Source organism: Zonotrichia leucophrys, chromosome 7, assembly GCF_028769735.1.
Source record: "Zonotrichia leucophrys gambelii isolate GWCS_2022_RI chromosome 7, RI_Zleu_2.0, whole genome shotgun sequence".
NCBI lineage: Eukaryota > Metazoa > Chordata > Aves > Passeriformes > Passerellidae > Zonotrichia > Zonotrichia leucophrys.
The window spans coordinates 29,348,874-29,374,502 of record NC_088177.1 but is presented as its reverse complement, the minus strand read 5'-3'; the positions used below and the strand labels follow the sequence as shown (position 1 = coordinate 29,374,502).

General features: G+C 40.3%; 1 protein-coding gene across 1 annotated transcript in view; it reads right to left on the bottom strand.

The window, feature by feature from the left end:
• Positions 1 to 13,037: 13,037 nt before the first annotated feature.
• Positions 13,038 to 25,629, bottom strand: part of PLA2R1 (phospholipase A2 receptor 1) — a 35,710-nt gene continuing 23,118 nt past the window's right edge. The window contains exons 20-30 of the mRNA XM_064718760.1: positions 24,933 to 25,075; positions 23,994 to 24,111; positions 23,091 to 23,221; positions 22,387 to 22,522; positions 19,665 to 19,903; positions 18,966 to 19,134; positions 17,928 to 18,068; positions 17,387 to 17,503; positions 16,776 to 16,952; positions 16,082 to 16,111; positions 13,038 to 15,870 (exon numbers count right to left, since the gene is read on the bottom strand). Of these exons, the coding sequence (XP_064574830.1) occupies positions 15,653 to 15,870; positions 16,082 to 16,111; positions 16,776 to 16,952; positions 17,387 to 17,503; positions 17,928 to 18,068; positions 18,966 to 19,134; positions 19,665 to 19,903; positions 22,387 to 22,522; positions 23,091 to 23,221; positions 23,994 to 24,111; positions 24,933 to 25,075 (1,619 nt within the window). The 3' untranslated portion in view covers positions 13,038 to 15,652. The remainder of the gene's footprint in view (positions 15,871 to 16,081; positions 16,112 to 16,775; positions 16,953 to 17,386; positions 17,504 to 17,927; positions 18,069 to 18,965; positions 19,135 to 19,664; positions 19,904 to 22,386; positions 22,523 to 23,090; positions 23,222 to 23,993; positions 24,112 to 24,932; positions 25,076 to 25,629) is intronic.

Sequence of the window (25,629 nt, the reverse complement as noted above, 5' to 3'; positions counted from 1 at the left end):
ATGCTGAGAATGATCAGATGGGCAAAGAGGGTGGGAAATGCAACCAGCACTGTACTTCATGTAACCTCCATGCTGTCTGGACACTGCAGCCTTGTTATGTAACACAGACTACATCAGACTCCACCAATATTGCTTCGCAGAGCAGTGGGACAGGGAAGCCACAGAATAGATGCAGCCCCTCATTTGGTCCTCATTCATGTGCATGATCTTAACCTACATCTTCAGCTCATGGTTTCTACTGCTATGTTTACATTCAGAATTCCCAGAGGCTTGACTAAGGCCAAGCATTCACAGCAGTTGCACCCAGTTTCAAAAGGGAGAGAGACATAGCAGTTAGAAAGATTGTGAAGAGGAAACAAAAGGCAGCTGCAGGAACAGCAAATTCTCACCAGTGGAGCTGAACTCCTGAAAGGATGCACAGCACAGCATCAGCGTGTGCCATCTACTAAAGTCTTGAGAACTGGCAAAAGGAAGTGGGCACAATAACTTCTCCACCGAGTAGATTATTATTAGAAATCAGAAGTTTAAATCTTCTCCAAATGCTAAACCATAGAAAGGATCACAAACCAACATGTTAATGAAAAGCACAGTGAAGGAACAATAAAAAACTGTGAGCAGCAACTCACAAAACAAATCCAGACTAACATTAAATCTTGCCTTAGGTACATCAGGACCAAGACATCCACTGGATTCTGACAAATCAAAGGACAATTGCAGGGTAAAAAAAGAGGAGAAGCTAAATTATCCAGACAAGCTAAATTATCTATTTGCATATGTTCACTGGAATAAGCTGATGATCCCCATACCTGAACTCTTCTTTCTGACAGTCAGCACAGACTTGTCCTGAAAGTGTGCTAACTGGGAAAAGTTACAAACCAAACTAGGCTAAGTAACAAATCTGCAGACATCTGAGTTTTTTAGGGCAGTGTTGAGCACTGAGTGAGAGCCTACAAATGGACCTACTTTTCCCTTCACACTTGCCATGTGCCTGTGGTCTGGAGAGTGGCAGTGTGACACCAATCTCCATAAAGAAGATTCCAGAGGGTAAAGGAGATGACATGATGGAAAACACTAAAGGCTGGCAAGCCTCATATTAGTAGCAGGCAAAGCAGTAGAAACTGCAATACAGGATAAAACTCATGTGCACCTGGATAAATATGATCTATTTGGGCAGTGCCAATGCATCTTCTCTAAATGTAGTGTTTACCATCTAGACCTCTAGACAGCTTTTTGATGAGGTGTGCAAGCATGCAGACAAGAGTGACCTGGTTGATATGGTCCACCTGTTATTTCTTTATCTGGATGAAAGCTCCTGCTGGGTCAACAAATCAGCAAGTCCTCCTCACAAGAACTTGCTTTTTGCAATTTTCTATTGATTCAAGTTCCCCTTGTTGTAGGGAAATTAGTTGTACCTTAGTCATTATTTTTGTGAGACTGAAATAGCTTTTGTTATTACCCACAGCTGGGACTTGAACAAGAACTACCTGTCTGTGACTCAACACTCACACAACCTGAGATAAAGTCAGTGGGTGGACAGTGCATATAAATGAGTTTATAAGACTTCTGTCTGTGCTTGACACCATGGGTGAATCAGGGAGAGACTGTGAGGGTACTCTATCAGCTGTCATCACTGCTCAAGCACTGCTGGTGAGCTGGTTTCGTGTGCTTGACACAGAATGTGTGAGGGAGAGCGAGAGAGATGAAGATATCACAGATCCCTCATGACTCACATCTGCAGTGCTCTGCCAGACTAACCAGTAATAAGCCTCTAGGCAAAATCCCAGAGAAGATTTTAAGCTATAAAGGCTTCAGGATTTGGTCACTTCAGAGATGACCTCTGTGTGTGACATATTTCTATTGTAGAAATCATTAGTTTGTCCAAGCTGAATCTGCTCCTGGCTTTGAAAATGCAAAGCCCACTCTCTTTCCTTCCTGAGGTTGTCAAGGAGTAATGCTGCTCTTTATGGCAGTTTCTGGGAGACATACTTTACAAAGCTGCATGAGTAAATAGTCCTGTTAGTTTAACAAGTGCATCTACATTTCTTGTTCTTTTTTGGAAGCAATAATATGCCCATAGTACTGAACCATCTATTTTTATATATATTCTATTAAGCAGTGGTACTTCATTCTGTGAAGTCCATAAGTTTCTTAAGACTCGTTTTTATTTCAAACTGAAACAGTTTGGCCATGCAGAATGGCCATGTAAAGTGGGCTGGATCTATCCTAGGCAGTATTTAAATGGCCCAGCAGGAACCTGTGGCCCACAGTTTAAGTCCCATCAGAATGCAAAACTTTGGAAGAATCAGAAACCTCTTTATAAACAGTGAACCTGATAGAAATACTCAGATGCTGTGGAAATAAATTAAAGTACCTAAGCCAAAGAATCACAGGATCTGAAGAGACCACTTAGTGAACTCTCTTGCTTAGAGCAGAGTCCACTGGAGCAGAGTGCCCTGGGTTGGTTCCACTTGCATTTTTAATATCTCTATGGATGAGGACTCCACAATGTCTCTGGACATCTCTCACATGGCCACAATAGAAAAAAAAAACCCACCTTTTTTCTTTTATTAAAAAAATATCCTATGAATCACTTTATGCCTAGTACCTCTTGTTCCTTTACTGATTTTAATTGAGAAGAGTCTCGCTTCATCTTCTTTACTCTCCCTAACTTTAGATCTTTAGATACATTGATAATATCTCCCTGGGGCTTCTCTCCTCCAGCTCTCAGCCACTCCTCACATGACAAACACTCCAGTCCCATAATCATCTTTGTGGCTCTTTGCTGGATTCAGTCCAGTGAAACCATATTTTTCCTACATTGGGAAATCCAGATATGGACATCTAGCCCTCCAGATCTGTCTTAATGCCAAGCAGGGGGAAATTATCACCTGCCTCAACCTACTGGCAATACTCGGGATGCAGCCCAGGAAACTGCTGGCCAGCTGTGCCAGGAGGACACAGCACACTGCTGGCACATGTTCAAGCTGGTGTTCACCAGGGCTCCCAGATACTTTCCTGTGAGGCTACTTCCCAGCCAGCTGGCCCTCAGCCCCTTGTTATGTGTGCGGGGACACAACCCAACAGGTGCAGGATTTGGCATTTTCCTTTGTTAAATTCCATGAGATTCCTCTCAACTGATCCATCCAGCTTGCCAAGATCCCTCTGAATGGCAGCATAACCATCTGGTGTACCAGCCTCTCCTCCCAGTCTTCAAGTCAAAGTTGCTGAGGGTGCACTTGTTCTATCACCCAGGATCATTAATGGGGGTGTTCAACAGTATCGGCCCCAGTATTGACCTCAAGAGCACCTCATTAGTGTCTGGCCTCCAGCTGGATTTTGCACCACTGATTATAATCTCTTGAGCCTGGCATTGGAGCCTGTTTTCAATCTATCTACTTCACTATCTACTTATCTAGTCAGCAGTTGGTTCATGAGGATACAGGCAGTGATGAAAGCCTTTCTGGAGTTAAGACAGTTAATGTCCTCTGCTCTCTCCTTGTCCACCAAGCTAGTCATTTAATCACAGAAGGCTCTCAGGCTTATCAGGCATAATTTGCCCCTTCATATATCCATACTGATGATTCCCAACCATCTCCATGTCCTTAATATATTATGAAATAGTTTCCAGAATGATTTGCTCCCACACTTCTCTGGGTATTGAGACCAGGCTGGCTGGCCTGTAGTTCTCCACATCCTCCCTCTTCTCCTTGAAGCAAGATACGGCATCTGCATTGAATTTCTAGTCCTCCTGTGATCACTATGACCTTTCAAAGATACGTGACACTGGCCTTGCAATGACATCTGTCAGCTCCCTCAGTGCTTGTGGATGCAGCCCGCTGGGTCCCACAGACTTGTTTGTGTCCAGTTTGTTTAAATGTTTTGGTTACTCTGCTGAGGGTAAGCCTGCATTGCTCCAGATGCTCCCACTGGTCTCAGGGCCTGGGATTTTTGAAAACAAATCCTGCAGACTGGTGAAGCAGGCATTGAATATCTCTGACTTGTCTGCATCCTGTGTTACCACAGCCCCTCTCACTCAGCAGTGGGCTCACATTTTCTCTAGTCTCCCTTTTGCTGCCAATACACTTGCAGAAATCTGGACAGTGCAGAGCTATTCAGCTCCTCACTGTTCTCTAAACTGTCAGTGAACTGGTGCCCTCAGAAAGTTCCCAGACAGTGAAAGAGGAAATGCTCCTGTCCCCTTTTTAATCATACACAACTGTTTGAGCATACTTCCTATTAAAAACTCAAATGCAATCCCTTTTTTAGAATATGAATCCACATAGATCCAGATTAATTCAATAACTACCAAGCTAAAGTAAGGGTTCAATGTTTCCTTTTGTAGCTGATGCACTTCTAGAGTATTTACTAGAGTACAAACTGAAATTTATGTATCCCTATTCTGTTTCCCCATGAAAAAGTACTGCTACTAGTGGAGCACAGTCTCACTCATGTTCTTAAAGTGAGCTGTTGAATATTTACTTATTGGTATAAAGTCCAGCATCTGGACTATGCTCCCTTCACACACCCAGCCCTTGAGTTGACAAGCTGAAGTCTTCAGAGAGATACAGTGCTAAAAGTATATTGATTTTAACTCAAGCATAAATATGGACTGCAATTGAGATCCTACCCTAAAAATAGGATGAACCAAACACTAACTTCAGAAGTCAATCCTGAAGGCAAGAACAACCATATTTGTTAAAGCCAGTATATATCTTTAACCTTTACTCCCTCACACTTTTATAGCCACAAGCCCTGCTAGAGAGCATGTGACAGAGATGGCAAATAAGAAACGAGCAAAAGGGAAGCCAAGAGTCTTGACTTTCAAAGCAAATGTTAGTGGAGATTCCAAGTCCAAGTATATTTTATTATTCTAAAAAAACAAGTTCCAACACAAGTGTTGGACATGAAAACAAAGCCTGAGCAAACACAAATAGTGCTAGAGATCACTTTGCCTTCAATTAGTTTATTTTTATAAACAGTACCATGGATTTTGACAGATTGCTAATGCTGTAACATAACACCAAAGGAATACTAATAAAAAAGTACAGGATGATAGCCTCAAATTTTTAACCCAACACATAACTGAAAATCGACTTAATTTTTCCATTTCTTTACACTGCCATTTTAGCCCCTACCTGTTACTGCTATTAGCCTGAATTTAGAACTAAAGTTACTTCAAGTTTAGTTTGAAAAAAACCCTCTGAAAATTAAATTTCACCAAAAATTTTCTGACAAAATATGTATTTGTCTGGCCTTGGAAGCAGCCTGCAAACAGTGATGGAATGAGGCACTTCACACTGTCGCTGCCAGGGGGTTTCCCTTTAGTAACAGGGTGTTGGTTTTGCAGCTTGCATGCAATTGCATATTTAGCAACCCTTCTCAAAAGAGCATTGCCAAAGAATAAGTTTTTTTTCTCTATTTCATATGTGGAGAACTCAAAGCAAAAACCAGGTGAGTTGGCCAAAATGACACAGTGATAGTGAAGCCAGGAAACAAAGCCTGGACCTGCTCCCCAACTCCCTGTGTTGGGCAAATTCTTTTGTCTGTACCTGGCAACAAACAACAAAGCAGTAAAAGGCAGTTTTCCTTTCACTTAGCCCAGTTTTTCTATGAAACAGAGAAATAAAATCTGGTTTATTCATGGACTCAATCACTAACCTCTCATGTCATTCGGCTACTTACTAGTATTGTACCTATCCAAGCAAAGAAACAGCAGAGAATGCCCAAACACCCTGCATATTCCACCTGTTGGGTTTGTTTGCTTAGCTGGAGGCCTGCTCTTACTCTCCCACAGGCAGGATGAAAGCAGCAGGACCCACAACTGAAGGCATCTCATACAGCTTAGACTCAGTCAGGGCTGAGTCCCTTTTGCAATAATTCTTGTGCAAATGTGTGAATTTTCCCTCTAATCTTGAAGTGCGTGGTAACAAACTAGGACTCTCATTCGTGGTCACTCTGGGATACATGGATTTAATTAGTTTTCTGCCAAAAATACTGTAAGTGTTCACTTTACATAACAATTTGCAATTTTAAATCAGTCCTTGGAGGGACAGTGGGCTGTTGCAGCACTCTGGAAATGGCACTCTCCATAATTACTCCAGTTCATCATTTGTTACAGCTGTCAGTACACACATACACACACCAAATATCAAAGCAACTAAAGAATTGCAAATAGTCAGAGAATGGACAAGTTTAGAAGGTACTCTGCCACCTACCACTTTCTCTACTGGAGAGAGTACAACATCAAAAAGGCAAAAATATGCATGGTTCTGATATTAAACTAATTGTCGGGGAGCTTAACTTTAAAAAGCTTCTCTACATTAAGGTATTTCTTTAAATGACAACTAATGGCATCACACTGAACTGTGGAGAAGAAAACAAAAATCAGTTCAGCATCCTATATGACCTATTTGTTTTAAACAATATTGCATTCTCCTACATCTATTTTGGCACTTGTAACAGCCAATGTCTCTGTGCTGCAACAAATGTGTCAAGCAGGAAAATAGCTCCAATGTTAAACAAATAGTGAAAATTATTCCTAAATTTCTTTTCATCTTCGATCTTTTGTTGCTTTATGTTTCTACCAGGATTCCACTCTCCGTCCCCCCGTTATTTTCTTTTTTCTGTTTCAATTTCATGCTATAATTTTAGCTATGACTGGCCCTAGTTAAACACTGAACTGCACTGAATTTTGGTGTAGTGCTCATATCTAACTCTTCCTTTGCTCCTAAAAATCCTGAAATGGAGGAAAAATTCCCCTGTGCTTTCTCTACAGCCACCTCTGGCCAGGTTACACAGGAAAGATTAGAGCATCCAGGTGGAATGAGATGTAAATATGTCACAGCAAAGCCTACAGTTTCAGACTATTATACTTTTTTCTTACTTTTCAGGATTGATGTTTTTACATTTGGGTATCTGAATATTTATGACAGTAGCTTCTGAATAATATTTTGTAAGTCACAGTATGAAATTATTACTCATCTTGAGAAATTCAGTCATATATCACAAGCTGTCTCCTCCCTTTTTCCTAAAAATACAAACCAGAGTGTAAAGTATTTCTTTCCCAAAGAGATCTACATTGAGTTTTATATTTTCCCAGAATGTTTGGAATGCACATTTCCAACCCAGTCTCTTCCCTAGAGGGTTAATAATTAGCAAACTGACTTACCCAGCTGGTTTTGTTCAAAGTGCCGTCATTCTCCTGAATTCAGTCAACATCTATCAGAAACAAAGACGTCAAACAAAATATATTAGGCTTCAGTACTCTCTTGTGAAGTTTTGGCCTCCAGCCAGAATATTTTGTTATTTTCTGTATAAGCTTTATTTTTCTTTCCCTGACCAGCAGTTAGGATGGATCAAAAGAATGACTGCTTAAAAATACAATCATAAAAACAATAAACACTGGCCCTGACATAGCACTGGGCACCTTTGGTTAAGCTCTGCATCTGTACTGGATGTCCTTATATTTGGGAATGTGCTCCAGTGTGAGGTTTTTAGCTTTTTTCAGCATCCCATGAATGCTCCTCTGTCCCCAGAGGGAGACAGAAAACCTCCAGGCTGTGTTAGGGTGCTGTTAAAATATCTTTTCCAGAAAGACTGAGGAATGTGCACATCGGAAATAATTTTCTTCATTTTGCTGTTGTTGTCTAAATGGATTAAATGTATCAAATTTCATAAAGGAAATTTTAAAATTATTTTATGATTCTGGTTGAACTGGGGTCAACCATTCCTGCCCTTTCTCATAGCTTATGGCTTTGCCTTAAGCGTCATGGACTTTGCAGTGTATCCCACAGCTCTTGAACCAGATTTGGACACAGATCTACTTCAGCAGATCCACATGGAGCTAGGAGCAGATATTTGTAAGCCTGCCAAAAGCTGTCCTGTCAGTCAGTCAGATCTCAGTGCTTTGAAGCAGGCAGTGGCTGTGCAGGAAGTTGATGTTTCCACTACCATGTTACACAAGAGGAAGAAAAGGGAGTTTGTGACATTGCTGCCTCCTGCATAGCAGGGGGGCTGCTGCTTCTCCCCACAGGCTGTCCCCACCTGGGGTCCAGCTCCAGACCCACTGAGGCAACGAGACCACTCAAAGGTGCATCACAGAAACGTCCTCAAAGTGCAGCCCAAGTGAAGAGATTGTCAGGCATCCCATTGTCAGGGCCCGTGACTTCAAGGGCTAAAAACAAACAAACAAACAAACACCCAAAATTAATGTCAAAGAACCAAAAGAAAAATAAGTTTTCAATTTTTGCATATATCCTTCTATTTTTGTGCTCTTTATGTAACGATTCTGGACTTTCACATCCTTTACCCTAGATCTGGATTTTAGGTACCCAGGACAAGTCGGGTGCTTGTGTCCCACTGGCTGATGAAGTAGATGAATTGGATGATTCAGCTTCACAAATTTTGAAACAACTTCTTCTGTCTGGAGGGAAAACACAAATTTAAGTGGAGCTGTTTCTTATGTCCCAGTTGCATGGAATTTGTGCCCAGAGATCCTGAATTCTGGCTGTTGAATACTTGTGTGGGTCAGAAAGCTGGAAGATAGGTTTGGGCTAGAAGGCAGTGAGATGATGCATCAGCAGTCCCACAAACATATACAAACCAGCATTTTCAGGTCAGGCTTACTCATCTTTACCCAAGGTGACCTGAAAGAGCCATCCAGCAGTGCTGTGAATCAAATCCCCAGCAGCTGTGGTGGATTGATTTGTTTATTTCTAAATCTCAGTTATTGAATGTAACAGTGCACACTGACCCTACCACTTGCATTGGCTGCGTATTGTCAGCCCAGCTATCTCCACAGTTACCTACCAAGTATTTCCTGCTGCTGTTCAGTCACTTAATTCTCTTTCTAGTCTCACCAAATAGCAGAAATAACTGTTCCCTGTTCTCTTTATACTTTTGCTTTCACCAGTGAACAGCTCCTCCTTTCATCTTTCCTTCCATGAGGGTTTGCTTTGTGCTACAGCAGAGTAAGTGGTTGAACAACCTGTAAGAGCAGCTGAGACTCATCCAACTTCACCTTTACATTCTTTCAATCAGACAAGAATTAAGCAAATTTACATATACATAACAATGAAAGACCATATCCTCAATCCAGACTTGATTCTGGAGGGTTAGGGGGGGTGGATGGTCAAGGACAAGATGAAGAAAAGAGCCCACATTGGTTTTCTTCCTTCTTCCGTAACTCAGCTACACCCAGATGCCCTGACACGTGATGTGTGTGTTCCGGAGGTGCCATGTCAGTGGGACAGGCACTGCAGGAGCCTGCAGGGATAAAGGCTCCATCAGCTTGTTCCTGGATATGGTGAGAGGGGAACAGCCACTCTGCTATTTATAATACAAGTATTTTAAAGGGTAAAGTAGCCATTGTTTCTGTAGGTATTCTAAATATCTGTTCTTCTCAGATAGGAAGCCTCACAGAGCTGTTCTGATGCATTTCCACATTTAAATGAATGGTAGCTCATGTCTCTTATAGCCATGATGTATCCCATATGTATAATTCCATCTTTAGGAATCTTTATTGCTTATTGCTTTTGAAACAATAATTAAAGTAATTCAATTTCCCCCTCAACATCATTTTCATCCCACAAGACTAACAGGGCATGGTATGCAGCAGCAGAAATTTTACCTTCTTACCTTTTCAGAAAGAATCCTTCTGATGTTCTTGAATATTAAACACCAGAAATATCATGCCTAGATCATGTGAGCCTTTAGATATTTGTCAGATTTCAGGTATGTAACAGGTGAGCCTGCCAGCATGAAGAGTAACTTACCAAAAGAAATTAATTCAGATGAAGCAGATTTGGATTGGGACCACAACAAATGAAGCCTTACATGACTTAGAATATTGTTTTACTTTGTTTTAAAAGTCTGTGTACTCCAGCTCATTGGCAATGTCCAGTGTTAGGGATTCTGCTTGCATACCTCAATGAACCTGGAAGCATCAAGCTCTGAGATGATATCCCAAATCCAGCGTCAGTGAAGCAACACAGTCCAAAGCTGCCGATGAGGTGGAGTCTGTCTGTCCTCAGCTTTCTGGGGACTTTCCAGGGGCTTCTCATCTACAATGCACACAAGGTTTATGCCAGAAATAAGTGGCAAAGCAGATTTAATCAGGTTATGGCTGGGATCAAAGGCCTGAGATCACACTTTAGAACAAATGACCTGAATAAATAGCTGCAGAAGAGGATTTGATGGGATAATTTTCAGCGTTCACTTAAAAAAAAAAAGGATTTTTGGTACAAAATAAATGGAAAATTTTACTTTCTAAAGATGAGCATCCATCTAGAAAAATCTGAAAAGATACAGGGATACTACTGTTCTTCTGTGTTTTCTGAGACAGTGACCCAGCTATTGCATTCTCCTGGTGCACACGGTGGTGTTGGACACCCTTCATGCACCCAGTGACAATCACCACTGCTGCTGGCCATCCACCTCTGTAGGCAGCAGGTTGTTAGTTTGGGCCTTTCTGTGCATGGTTCAGAAAGACAGGTTTCCCTATTTTCCTTTGCTAGCATGCAGAGGAGAGAAACTTTTGGCCCACTCTGTATTTCAAAATTTATTTTGTATCTACAAGTTTAGCTGTTGTGCTCACTAAAAGAAAATGTTTTCAAGCATTTTTTTCTGAGAATCACAGCAGAAATTTTGTCTTTAGGCTAAGGTTAAGAAAAAGGTAGGATAAGGTAGTAGAAGTACTTTTTCTGTTTCCTAGCTGTGCACTTTTGGGAACAATTGAAGTTAAGAATCACTTCCATGAATAAAGAAAATGGATATAGAAAGGAATCAGGAACTCTTATGCTTTGGGCAACTTAGAGAATAAATTGGGAGAAGAAGAAAATACTACAAGTGAGAAAATTGAAGAAAATTCAACAGTGCTGTGGAATGATTACTTATGCAGTCATTGCTATGTCTTAATTTTTCATATCCCCTGAAAAGTAGTAAGCAAATGCCTGTACTGATAAAATACTAAAATAAATCCAGAGAGATACATGGCTGAAGCATTTTCAGTAAGTGGCCTTTCCATGAAAGGCATGAGAATCAAAACATAATACAAGGATGTCCTTATTTATTAAGGAACCCGACTGGATTTTCACTTTACTCACCATAGAAATGAAAAGCCCCCACACCAATGTAAGGACTTGCATTTTCCCTTTCCGAGCACTTTGATAAATCCCATTAAAGCGGCTGAGAAGGAACACTGAGACTCGGAAAGTTGTCCAAACACAGCTCTGTAACATTGTGGCCGGGGCTCAGAGCCCACACCGTTGTTTGCTGTCCTGTGACTGGGGAGTTTTCTGCTTGTTTAACTAAACTTCTAAAGGATCCAGAGCAGATCCCTGCGCTATTTTCACTTGCACAGCTCGTTTTGTCAGCTCTGTGTGTACCACTACCATCTACTGGCCAAACCGAGACTGACCGTGCTTCCAAGCACCACGATCCATTTTAAATCATTCCATCTCAGAGCAGCAAGGACCTTCAGCCTGTGGGTTTGTTCCTGATGGTTACTCACACATCTGCAGCAGGGCAGCACCAGATTGTAAGATATCACTGCTGGCCTGCAGAGGTTTAAAATCAACATTCCACCCGTTGCCAAAGGAAATATTATAGCCCAAGTATAGGCCTCTATTTTTTGTGGATTTGTTTTTTGGTGGGTTTTTTGTTGTTTTTTTTGAGCTGAGGATTTAGAGCCCAGTTGCTGACTGTGCGCAATTTAGCTTTTAACCAAGCAAATGCCCTGGAGGAAGAGTATGCCATGGTTTTCATTACAGTGGGTTTATTATTACAAGAGACAGAGGATGCGTGTCACTACACTGAGGGAGGTAACATGATGAAAAAAAAAAAAAACGCAGGGGGTTAAATTAAATGGGAATTTGTGCAATGGGAACCAGAGCTTTTCAACTGTCAACAGGGCACACAAACCCACTATTTTTTCCCGATGGTCCCTCTGGACTGTACAGCACAAATTTCAAACAGCTCGTGGCTCCTTGGCCATACCCCAGCTACAAAAGTGTGTGTGTGCAAAGGTAGCAGAGGCAGGAGAGTGGGAGGGAGGGGGATCCCTGCACAAGGAAAGGCAGTGCCCAGGACAGGCACAGCCAGAAAGGACTTTACTGAGGAGTCATGCTGCCCACTTAAAACCTTGTGCCACAACCATCCTTTGCTGTGTCCTGCCATGCTGGGCATCACCAGCATACAAATGTTCCCATCACAGACTTATGTCTACCTGGGATATGGCAGGTGCACTGAACATCTCTTTTCCTCAGAGACATGCTGCAAGGATTGCTCAAGGGACCAGGAGGTAAATTTTCTCCTGGAATGGCATCTGCAAAGAAAAGCAGATGGAGATTTGACAAACCCCAATATCTGGCAGAGAAGTTTGACCTGAACGTACCTCTGTCTGGTGGGGGTACTCTTCGATCATCCAAGAAAGATATGGTATGAAAAGATGTAACACTTCTCTTTGGGTAAGAACACTGAAAGAAGCTAACATGACAAAAAACCTGCAACATTCACTGGGCTGTTGAGGGCCTGTTGAACCCAGTCCTTGGACACACAAAGCATGTTGGTGCAATCCATGCAAGCTGCTGTGCTGCAGTCCATATATCTCTACCTAATCTGTGGAGGCTACAAATAGGCTCACACACACACCCTCCACAATTCAGCAGGAAAATTCCTGCAGCTCACCAATGGCGGCCTCAGCTCACTACTGCAGGGAACAGGCAGTAGGCTGGGAGAATATCTATAAATTAATGATTCCATCCACCATCCTTACTGTTGGTGCTCTGGCTCCCACCTCCTTCCAGCACCTCTTACACACACGTTCTGAGGCATCCTCATCCATGCCCTGGGAAATGCTCAGACCACCCTAAGCGTGGAGATGGTGGGCAGTGCCCAGGTCTAGTCTGAAAGGAGGCTGGAGCCAGCTGTCCTCACACAGGACGAACCAGGGCAAAGCCTGAGCACTGCTCTCATGAGACACTAGAGCCTCTCTTCTTAGTAAAGCTGGGGAGAGATTCAAGACAAATTACAGCACGGACAACTGTCAGTCACGCTTTAATTTTCCAGTTGCAATAATACAGTGAATCTCATGGCCAATGTCATCAAGGACACCAACAAAACCACAGTCACCACACACTCTGATCAGGGACAGTATAAGAGACCTCTGATTAAGGGAAAACAATTGAAAGCCATTGATAACAAAGTCCAGTAGGAAGACTAGAAAGCAATCACTGATTACACTCTTGAGTGAATAATATCTGCAGTTATAAAAAAGTTAAATGATGAAAGATTTAAAAATAAATATCCAAGGGTCTGTTCCTTCAAAACCATTTCAAAGTAGGAAGAAAACACTGTTTAAACTTTTTTCCTTTAATACAAGTTCATCTACATCAATGTTAATCAACAATACTATTTTGAGGTTAGGTTTATTGATTATGCCATTACCCTTCAGGTATATTTTAAGGAATAAAACATACCTCAAGGAAAACCGATAAAACATCTATGTCAAGTTTTGTGAAAAAATACAACTTCATTAACCACATCAAAATCTGACCAGAGTCTGCATAACTATCAACAGCATTGCAGCCCAATAAACACATGTCCCCAGAGATGGCACAGCTTAGTCCTGCAAACAAAAACCACCCTGCAAGCCACTCTGCTTGCTGCACTGTAAGAAGGCAGCATTTACACACTTCTCAGTGAATGTGATGAAGGGGGTTTACTGGTTTAAATTCCTCCAGTTGTAGTTTGAATAGGTGAAATAGTCATGGGGAAAGAAGAGTTCATAGGCTTTTTTCTTTTTCTTTTGGTGGTAAAAAGCTATCACAGGTAATACATATAAACAACAGATTATCTGGCAATTGTACTTAAAAGTTGCAGTCCATAAACTCTAATAATGCACTGCTAATAAAAACAGTCCAATAGATAAATCTAGAGGACTAAACCAAAACTTAAAAAGTATTACTCAAGAACTAATGTATGGGGTCAAACTGCTAGACAGAATGTACATAGAAAAGCTATTTATATTTTATATGATAGAAAATTTTGAGATTAAGAAGTTGTGATAGCTACAACCTTAGAAGTCATCAAAAAGAGTAAACCGATTCTGTAAACCAGCACAGAAATATTTTATGTATGAAATAGTTTTTAAAAATAGCCCTACATATAATTATGGCATGAACAGGCAATTTTTGGCCATGCGAAATCTAGGTTAAAGGCAGTCATACATTCCTGTGCATGTGCACAAATATTGTGTAAAAATATTTCATTTGGTCTTAGCTGCTTGTTTCAGTCTGAGGAACATACCTCCGTCTCAGGGCTCTTGCAAAACTTTTAGAATGAGTCACCTTAAAACAAGGAAACTGAAAAATAGAACAACAAATGCAGCCCTTTGCAGCAGATTTTAAAGATGGAGGAAATGACACTAAATCCATTGTGAAGTAACCATTGCTATGCATTTGTTTTTCCACCCTGCAACAAAAATAAAAAATAAAAAAGCTCCCAGGTGTTTTCAGAGAGTGTGTGGAGGACTGTTGGATTGGTGGAAATCCCAAGGAGAGTAAACATTTCTGTCCTGGGCTGCTGGAACTGAGATAGAAAAGAGACCTGAGCTGGCTCCTTCACAATCATCAACAGAGCAAGGGGTCAGCAAAATTCATCTTCTTCCTTAGCACCTTGGTATGAACACTGAAAGGGAAAGTGTCTGCTACACAGGCATAGAGGACTAGCACCCTTGGGAACAGCAGTGTGGCTCCCCCACATGTCACCCCTAGCTTTGGAGAGCAGGGTCTCAGCAGAGTGTCCATGAACACTGCTCACAGGAACACTGCAGGTGAACAGTAAGGTCATTTGTTCCATACTTTCAGAAAGATTTAGAACAGGATTTTTTTTTCAAACAGATATTGCCCAAAACTATTTTTAACGAAGGCTGATGGGATTCCACGTCTGAAATAATCTAGATGAGAGATGACATAGCTAGATCTTGAATAGGATGCTGGATGCATCTCTAATGAATATAATAAGTTCAGAATGACTAAGCCATTATATCATTAGACTAATTTATTTTATAACATGAACTAGGCATCACAAGCCAAACTACCAAAACTCTGGCAGTCCCAAGTCAACAGTGACTTAATCTCCCTGCAAGCTTGGAAATCAATGTGGCAAGAATCTATTGTCTGAAAAATAACTGTCCATTTTGCAGAAAAAAAGTCTTCCCCATAATCCTTGGAATATATTTCAGGGTTCCTAAATTCAAGGCCAAACTTTAACGCCAGCTCATAAGCAGGTTCTGCAAAATATAAAAACAAAACACAAAGGCCCAAACATTCCCAAAGGAAAAAGTTGCATGAAAATGTCCACTGCTCTGAGACCTTAAGCATTTCTGCTCCAAGTGAGTGGTTGGAACTTTGTGGTCTGTGAATATTTTCAATTCCTGTCTTGTGTCAGAGAAGAACATTTCTCCATGGCTCTGCCTTGCATCCTCACCTCATCCTGCCACAGAGCAAAAGCTCTCCAGGATAGGGAGCTCCTCCAGCATTGATACTGATGGCCATGAGGGTTCCTCAGGATATGGGCTCTCCAAGAATGAGAAAACCACTGTAGGTTGTGAAGTTTCACATGGAAGGCAAGACCACTTGCTACTTCTTATCAATTAATTGTTTTCATTTCTCTCAAAGTCAGAAATGAGGATGCTTTCTTCCAGACCAGGACTATCAGCATTAATCTGTGGCAAATAGGCGTTTCTGACCCACAGTATCCTGCGGAAGAGTTGGTTGTTCTCTTTGTGCAGGCACCACAGGAAAATGGAAATGGCAGCCAACATCACCAATGTCACAAGAACAGCCAGAGCTACAAGCCCACTGTATGATGCTGAAAGGGAAGAACAGAAACTGCTATTAAGCAAACATAGTTAGAATAATAAGTAATTTGAAATATAAGCATATAGCTCTTTTAAGGAAAACATTACTACTCCTTATGTCACATATTTCAAATTACAAGTTTAACAGTGAAAAAATATTGTCTCACAAAATATCAGCTCAAGATGTGTATTATTCCTTATTTTAAAAAGTACAGAATTTACCTTTTTCAGAGGATTCTGTTGCATCAATATCTGAAATAAAAATCAGAACAGTCACAAAATGACCCACAAATGTTATTATGCATATTCACTTTAAATAACATACTAGATTATGTTTAACTTGGCCAATTGGAATAACATTGACATGAACCAAATTAAACAAAGAACAGCCTATTTTTGTTGGTTTTAGGTAGATTGTCTTCTCAGTATCCATTTTAAAATCCCTTTTATATGGTGGAATATATTAATTGGCATTAGTGCAAGGATGAGCAGCAGTATTTACCCACTTTTTAAAGCACAAATTCATGAACAGAGCCATGCAGAGGCTGATCAGCCGGTTAGAGGGTCCTGCAGTGACTGAGGGATTTGGTGTGGGCTCTGGAATCTCCTGAGCTCTCTCACAGACCCACATTCCTGCTGCTGTGGTGCCTGCACAGCTCTCCCAGGCTGGGGCTGCCCTCCCCCCGGGGCTGTGGAGGTCACCCTGATGTCACAGGAAGGCTCCTGCAGCTGGCAGGGGCTGCCTGGGCTCCCCAAACAGAGGTTACGCCAGCTGCCCGGGGCTTTTAGAGGTATTTTTTTCCCCAATGCCAAGGGACAGAATCAATGAAATGAAAATTGACACCAAGTAAGCAACAAGGAACAAGTAAAACAATGTAATAAGGACAGAATTGCCTTCTCTTATGGAAGCACATACCTGCATCCATTTTACATACAAAACCCTTTTTTTCTCTGCATGGAGATAATTTCCAGACTCCATCTGTGGTCCTCAAGCTGATGCAGAAATTCCCTTTGAGATTATCAAATTCAGGTTCTCTGATGCCCCAGTTGGAATAATTTAAAGGAGAACCATCAAACCAGGAGACTGTCTCATCTATGGGTAGAAGTCAAAGATTATTACAAAACAGAATAGTATTTTGATAAATATTTCTGTTTCAGTCAGATTTACCCTCACAACATGAAAAATACAGTATTACAGAATACCAGGATTTTGTCTGTTTGGCCACTGTATTATTTTCTTTTCTTGAAGGATTTAAAAACATCCTATGTAGTTAACACAGAAGACAGTCTGTAGTGTATCTTTAAGAAGGAAAAGAAGGCATTTACATGCATGTATGCATATCAGAATACTGGTAACTATTGCAGGAAGCCTCACTGTTTTTACTACATCATTAACAGGCACAAATCAACGAAAAAAATCTCAAAAGACTAAAGTATCTTGAAAAATGGTTATTGAAAATGGTTTTTGGAAAATAACCAAACCCAAACCAGGTTCTTACATGCAATTCTATTCTTCCCCAAACTTACTGTCTGTAACAAGCAGAATGTTCAACCAAACCATTTGTACAGAATAGCCAAAGCTGTGTAATTCTTCCAAAATGAAGGCATTTTCATCTTCATCTTCAATAGTCAGAAGATCTGATCCTTCACATTAAACACAGAAAAAATTTTCAAGCAATCCATGCCATTAAAACATTGCACTTCAAAAAGTTAACATTATGAGTCTTAATTGAAGAGCTTGAAAAGTCTGGTTATACATTATAAGTTCTTAAATTTGTGATAATTGTTAAAATGCTCAAGCAGATACAAAACTGTTCTCACATGACTTTAAAACAAATTTGAAGGGAAAAATGTTCATATTATGTTTTATTGTAGAAATCAGTATTTTCACATGGCAAGGAACATTTTTTTGATGCATGCTGCCTCCAATTTCATAGTTGGCTTATGAGCTCCACTAACATTATCTTGATTCAGAGAAAACATATGCCATGATTTCAGGCATTTCAGAAAATAAATATTGATTTAAGATATCACAATGACATTTGGTAGTTACAAAACAATCACTTACCTTGATTTTTGCAGACCTCATATGCTGTATCAAAACTCATGCCCTGAAGAACTGTGGAAAAGCTGTAGCAACTGTTTTTGAATTTGATCCAGGGTACAGTTTTTTCTGAACATAAGCCTTTATAGGCATTGAGTTTCTTTTCTGTGATAGAAGTAACAGCACAGCTTTATTGGCACAACAAAATACACATTAATATAACATTCCACACACTGTTTTGGAGTAATGCTAATAGCATGTTATTGTGCTATGCCTCTGTTTTTTCAAAGTGAAAATCTAGCAGTTGCATACATTTGTATTAAATGAGTACAGCTGGTTTTACTTCTGATCAAAAATCTTGCTGGATCACAACAGCAGGATCAGGACAACCTAAGTATAGTGATGTGCATGAGCTAACCAGTGGCCCAAGTGACCAACACCACTGAATGGGAATGATTTGAAGAATTGGATGGTGCCACAAGACCCTGGAGTCTGGCACTGAATGGAGTTCCATACCTGAATTCTGGAGTTTACTAAACCCCAGATGACTGACAGAGCATTACAGGAAATACAACATATTTTAGGATACAGAAAAATATTCTCACCTTTACTAAAAAAAAAATTGCACAATCTTTTATGTGTTCATCAGTGAAGATATGATAAATTTTTCACTTTGCTCTAAATGCTTCCCTTCTCCAATCCCACAGTTAATTTCAGCAAAGTGGATTTACTGCCATTCAAGCTAGGTTATTAGCAATCCTATTTTTTCACAGATAATATAGTGCTCACTGAAGAGACAGAGTAGGTAATTTTCCTGTTTCTTTTCTATGATGAAAGTTCTCTTCCCATTCTCCTACATGTCAGACCTGATGGCCAATATTTTATTGGAAAAAATGGTTTCACAAATAGGAAATACAGAGAAGTACATTTCAGTTTTAAGTAATAGTCAGCCTTGCTTAAAATTGCTTAACCTCTAACTAATTAACTTCCTTTCACATACTTCCACTGTCAGTACATACACTTGCAGATGCAAAGATTGAATATAAACCTTGAAAGACTTACTGGGTGGCACATGGCAAACTGCTCCTTGCAGAAGTTGTTCACAATTTGCACTTTTCCAGTGCCCTGAAGTATCAATGTAAACACAGCTGCCCAAGGCCTGGGACTCGTCGTCTTCCCAGGAGGTAAACAAAGACCTGGTCCCATCTGACCATTCAAAATTAAGCCCATTCTGCCAAAAGAAAATGTCAGGTTATTTTTCTGATATAATTCAGCACAACACAGGTTAATCTTCTTTTGGTAGCATCCTCACCAGAATTACAGAATGTCTTAATTTCCTAAAGGCCCAGCAAGGATGAACAAAAGGCAGAGCCAAGGATCCTCCCAACTCACTTTTGGGAGACTGCAAACTACATCTAATTTTCTGTTTGCAGCAAGCAGTTATTTGGGCCATTGGGCTACTGTGAATGAAATAATGAAATTTCAATGTCAACATTACAAGATACGCTTTTTCCCCCATGTTTTTAAAAGTTATCTGTGGCTTTTAGTTTTCAGTAGTTGTTGTACCAAACTGCCTGTCACTGGACATACACATTACGCAAAAAGAAAAAAAAAAAAGAAAGTTTAAGGCTCAAATTTTCCAGGGTTTCATCTCTAGATGCAAACTTTCTGTGACATCAAATCAATGCCACAGCTCCCTAGTTTGTTACTGGAAAATCTCCTTTGCAGCATCCCACTGACAGCCCGGAGCCTCCTACGTACGTCGGAAGTGAAGAGCCCGATCCAGTGGCTGTATCCCAGGCGGTTGATGATGATGGTGAGGAAGGCCTGGTGGTACTGGTCTGTAATGCTCACCAGTTCTGCACTGTTTGCCATGCAGGCTTGCAATGCTGAAGACCATGTAAAATTCCCACTTATTAGTTTATACATTCTGTTTCCATATTCTAAAGTATCGGGCACAGGATACATATCGGATGCATTGATAAGATGTCTGGATGTGTCTGTTACAAACAGGAAAGAAAAAAAACTTATTTTTAAAACAGACAACTTGATCATAGTTGAGCAGCTTCTAAGAATAATCAGAACTATTGTTACAAACAAATTAAAAAATTCAAAACTCCTTGGTTTTAGGAAGGCACTGTGAAATTTAAAAAGAGAGCTCAGTTCAAATCCACTGCTGCTTTCTTTCATTTTAGCCTCCTTCAGAAAACAACTCAAAAAAGGGGAAATGGAATGCAGGCAGGATGGCAGAAGCAAAGCACCAGCTCATCTTTCCAGGAACTGACACATCTGTTTGGACACTTGAGCAAATTTAGCAGTTCACTACTGCCAGCAAGAGGCTGTCTCACTACTCCCTTCCCTGCTTCTCAGCTCTTCCTGCTGCAAATTCCTTGGTCTGGTGTTTGCCTGACCCTGCACAAACCTGACACAGCCTGTAAAAAACTGCAGAAAATGACAGTAATTGGAGAAAAATAAATTAAAAAAGCGGGAAGCAAAAATATATGGAAATTTTCTGCTGAATTAGCAAACCGAACTGTCTGATGGTTTGGGAAAGTGCCACGGCTGTCCCACTGGGGAGGCAGGATGGTCCATTTAACCCAGGAGCACTCTGCTGTGCATGGGGCAGTGCTGAGCTGCATTACAGCCTGGCCCATGGGCCACTCTCAGATCCACTGCCCTGCTGGGAAAATCTTCAATTACAACAAAAAGTGTTTGAACCTTGTGAATTCCTTTACCTTTAACCAACAGTGCTTAATGGGCAAGTGGTCATCTGATCTATGAAGGTATATCTTGACCAGCCCACATCCTTGGGATTCATTCCAAGAAAATAAAATTTTTTGGAGGGCTGTGACCAAAAAAACATAACTAGAGGAATGGGATGTTCCCCAAATGGCCACCAGAGACCCTCAAAAGACCCCCACCCTAATGTAACATAATATAAGCTCCAAGAAGTGATTTAAATATGCAAAAGAATTCACAGAACATTTAGCATATATGTATGAGTTTGGGGAAATGTAATGAATATGTATAAGTTTCACAGATTTCAACTAGTCTGTTGGCTGGCTGCAGGGCATGGAATAGGAGCAGATCTTCCCTGCATGCCTGGCACCGAAATAAAATAATCCAGCTTTCTAACACTGAAATAACAGGGTTGGAGAGTTTTATTCCTGACTTTCAGTGACACAGCTGGGAAAGGTGGGTAGGACCCTGAGCACTCACTGCAGCCCAAACCTTTGCCAGAATTCTGGCCACCATAAGACAACTGTTTTCTTCCCTGCCTTTCCACCCCTCCTCCATCTGTCTCAGGCAGCAGCAAGGGGTTAAAATACAAAAGCTTGGGATGTAAGTGAAACAAGCCAGCAGGAAAGCACATTTATTTATTTTTTCTGCACCAGGTACAGGATCACTCCAGCCCTTCCCACAACTGTAGATCCCAATCAATGATGTAAAATCCAGCTATGAGTGACACGTAAGCCTGCTCAAAGCTGGTACTTGTTCTGCTTCCCAGCTAGCTGTGCCTCCCCTCCCAGGCAGCAGCAGCAGCAGAGTGCTGTCTCTGCATTTTAGGGTTAAATGTAGAGGTGATAATACAATATAGAGCTGAGCCATACAAAACCACTCTGCAGTAGAGGCAGCTGCCAAGGAGACTCCCCGCAGGCTCAGATGCCAGCCCTCCCTTCGCCCCAGGGTCACCAGTGTGCCGCTGTCCAGTTTGGGTGCCTGTCCTGGCAGTGTCCTGCTGGCAGAGGGGCTGCCCTGGCACCTGGGATGGGGCCCCAGAGCTGCCCACGGCCCCCAGCCCAGAGGCAGCACCAGAATGTGGCTTGGGGAAACACAACGAACCCTGTTCCTCCCAAACACAACCCTGTTCCTCCCAAACACGAACCCTGTTCCTCCCCAACACGAACCCTGTTCCTCCCCAACACGAACCCTGTTCCTCCCAAACACTTCATGTTTCCTGCAAGGGAACTTTATGGTACCTGAATTAGAGAAGTGTGGTACTAGAAAACAGAAGCCAAGCTCTATTCAATAAGCTTGATCCACAAGTCAGTCAGATCCACACTGTTCAGAAAAATGTATTTGCTACAGTCTCTTCTGATCTAACATTGCAAGTTACAACCTCCTACCCTAAATCATATTTTCATCAAAATCATCCTCCGTTTAGCCTTTTGTGGTTACTCTGCAGCCATGAGAGAAAATATGAAATTTCATCTCTATTTTCGATTCTAAGATACACTACAGAATGCACAAAGGTAGGAGAAGTTAATAACAGAATGTTTTTTAGCAATTACTTCTACATCCCAGCTACTGATTTATTCAATAGTGTAGAGCTAATCTGTCTAAACATCAAACAGTATTAGAAATCTTTTATGTTCCTTGTTTTAGAGACACTTACAAAAAGCTGCTTCTAGATAAAAACACAGTAAGACAAATTCCATATAGTAAGAAAAAAGAACAGAAGCAAAGCAAGACAAAACCTTACCCTGAGTCTTTTGGCAGACAAACCCATAATTTTTCTGACAGTTTTCTAAGTACCATTTTCCCGTAAAATAAAAATTAGGGCTATTTGATACCAATGTACACAGGGGAAGTTGATCTTGAATGTTAAAATGCTGTCTCTGAAATCAACACAGAACCTTATATTAATTTAAATACACACCATGTAAAACAATACAGCATTAATAAATTAAATTTAAGAGAATAATTATCTCAAAGTCTCTATAACAAACATTTAGGGAGAACAATGAACAGTCCCATAAATACAATTTGAAACAATAAACTCATAATTAAAAAGCCACAAGCTTTCAGTGAACAATCCAAAATGCTAACCCCAATTGGGATCAACATGTTGTAAAACAATGTATTAAAATAGGAAATTAATAATCTTGTTCCTCAACTTTGCTCAGACCAAGCATGTAATACTAACCACATGATTCCAAGTTTGCTGCTTAAAACCAGCTGCAAGAGAATGTGAATAGAGCCACAAATTAGGTGAATGTCTGTCTCAACAGTGCCTTGTTTGCTACTTCTAGTTGTGCCTGTAAATCTGTACCCACAGTTCTTCGAAGTTGCAAAAATTAAGAGCAGCCTAAATTGCTGTAACAACTCTGGCCCTGTCTTATGGAAGTAATGACTTTTATGGATAAAACCAACTTCTCACTGTCACGACCCCCTGAAAATACTCACATCCACTAGTTCAACTGGTGACCAGTTAGAATACATCTGAGGATTTTCATTCAACCATTTTTCATAATCGTCACTCTGGAAACCAATCCAAACACTCGTTTTCCACCCATATAGATTCATTGTTATGAAAGCTTCAAAATGAAAGAGAAACAAAATAAAATATACCAGTAAGAATTTAGGGATAGATGAAGTCTCTTGCAACACACTAAAGCATTGAAAAAATAATTTCCAATCAATGATGTTACACAGTTGCCAGAAAATAATACTTGACTGGCATTTCAGTATCATCTCACCATAAATTTAAATTGCTTAATTTCAACTGGGTTAGGATCTAGTCCATTAGCCAATAATACCAGTCCAACCACTATACAGTCCAGCTGCAGAAGCTTTTCCCACTTTTAGCTGAAGATTTCTTAACTAAAGATAGCCAGTGAGATTCCCCCCACATCCAAATAAGTGGTTTTACAAGTGTGTGTGAAATTCAACCACAGGTTTTTGTTCATAAATATTTTCAAATTTGCTGGCATTTATTTCTCTGACAGTTCCAGCCTGGTGCTATACTACAGATAAGTTTTTAAGTACTACTGAAAGACAAAAATGAGACAATAAGGTAGAAATTTTAACCTGCAAATTTTTAAATGGGTATTCTATTTTTGGGAGTATTTTTAAAACATGGTAAGCACAAAAGAATTTGCAATTATTCCTTAAAATGTACCTGTCATATATCTCAGTAAACCTTTAAATTTTGGCAAACTGAGAAACATTAATGTGTTTAAAGCAGTGGAACCATGGGTAAGAGCTGAATAATCTTCTTTCCTAAATCTGAATCCAAGATTAAACTTTACTACAGCATCCTAATGAAGATGATGTGTTATTTATTTAACAGTATTTCCAGCACTCTACCTTGCTCCAGTTCATCTTCCAGGATAGCAAGTGACCCATCATAGTTACTGCAGAATGCCTGTGCAGAGTACCAGTTTCTCAGATGTTCTGGATCCTTTGGAATTTGTATTAAAAAGCACTGTTTGAAAAAACAAAACCAAACAAACAAACTTGTTTTGTTTGCTCTCCTCCAGCCATTTATCAATCACTAAGAGTGTCACTAAAACATTCCACATGCTGTTTCTGAACGTTAAATATTTCACTGCTTTCTGTCCTGCCATGGACATCTCCAGCACACTCAGTGTTAGTTTCCAGCTGTGATCTGGACTGCATTCAAATCAGTTGTTTCAAGGCAAACAACTGAGGTTAAATTTATCCTTGCAGTCCCTGCAGTGAGCACTGGGATAAATTCAGGCACCTCGATGCATGTTGCTAATAAGGAACTTAGGCATTTAAGAGAAGCCAGATGAAATAGTTACCTTTTGACCCTCAATTGCAAATTCACTTTGGCTTATAATTACCTTTAATGAAGGCCATTTGAAACAGCATGTTTCAGAGGACAGCAGCAATTAGGGATCCATTTAGCACATCAAGGGGTTAGAGACCTCTTTTGAGATCATAAAAGACACTTGAAATTTTCATATGTGGAAAAGAGAGGATGGAGCAGGCTTTTTATGGCAAAGGCACAAATACAATTGCATAGCTTTTGCATATATGAGTATTTACTCCCTGAAACGAAAGTAAAATTTTTAACACCTTGTTAAGACAACTTCTTAAAGTGGCGTGCAGCTATTTAACAGCAATAAATCTTGGTGTCACTCTGTCAGTTCTTATAAACCTAAAAGCTCTGCTTTCAAAAAGCAAGAAAATCTTCAAATATTAAGTAATTTTTAAGTATGATTTCTGTCCTACATATGGAATGTATTTTGAACAACAAAATAGCATAAAAAAATGTTTTACTTTGAATCCAAAGTGCAACCAGCCTTTGGGACATGCTCCTTGTTGGTTCAGGTCTTTTGGAATCTCCTTCTCTATCTTCTTTGGAATGTTACGTTTACAAATGCAGGGAAGAGAAACAGTACAGTTTTCATCACCCCAGAGTCCTGAGCAAAAAGAAAAATCACAGTTCAGTGTTGGTTTGAGAATTGGAAAGGGTTTTTTTTAGATAGCTTGGATATTGTTTCTTATCTGAGTAAAAAGACATTCTACATCAAACACATTTGGACATACTGCATTACAGTGGATTTGATGGTTCATGGGCACATCCTTTTATTTCCGGTTTAATTTTATCAAGTAAAACCAATTCGTCAACACTGAGTCATATAACATGTGACTATAAAACTATTTATTAAAAAAAAAAAAAAAAAAGAGATGCCTTCCAGATAAAATAGTTTGACTTCCTTACATTGAAAGTTTTTGGCAAGATCCAGGTGATGATATGAAATACTGGCCTGCTTAGGAGGAAAACATACTTCTCAGAAACTCAACAAATTTATGGCCAGCCCCTTTGGTCAGCTGAGGGGCGAGGGTGGGCCTTTCCTCCTTTTATCTGATACTAATATGGCAATGGCAAACTCAAGCATTCATAAGTCATGATTCAAAACCCCAAGATTATGTGTGGAAAAAAAGAAGGTTTTACGTTTTTTCAGTTTTGACT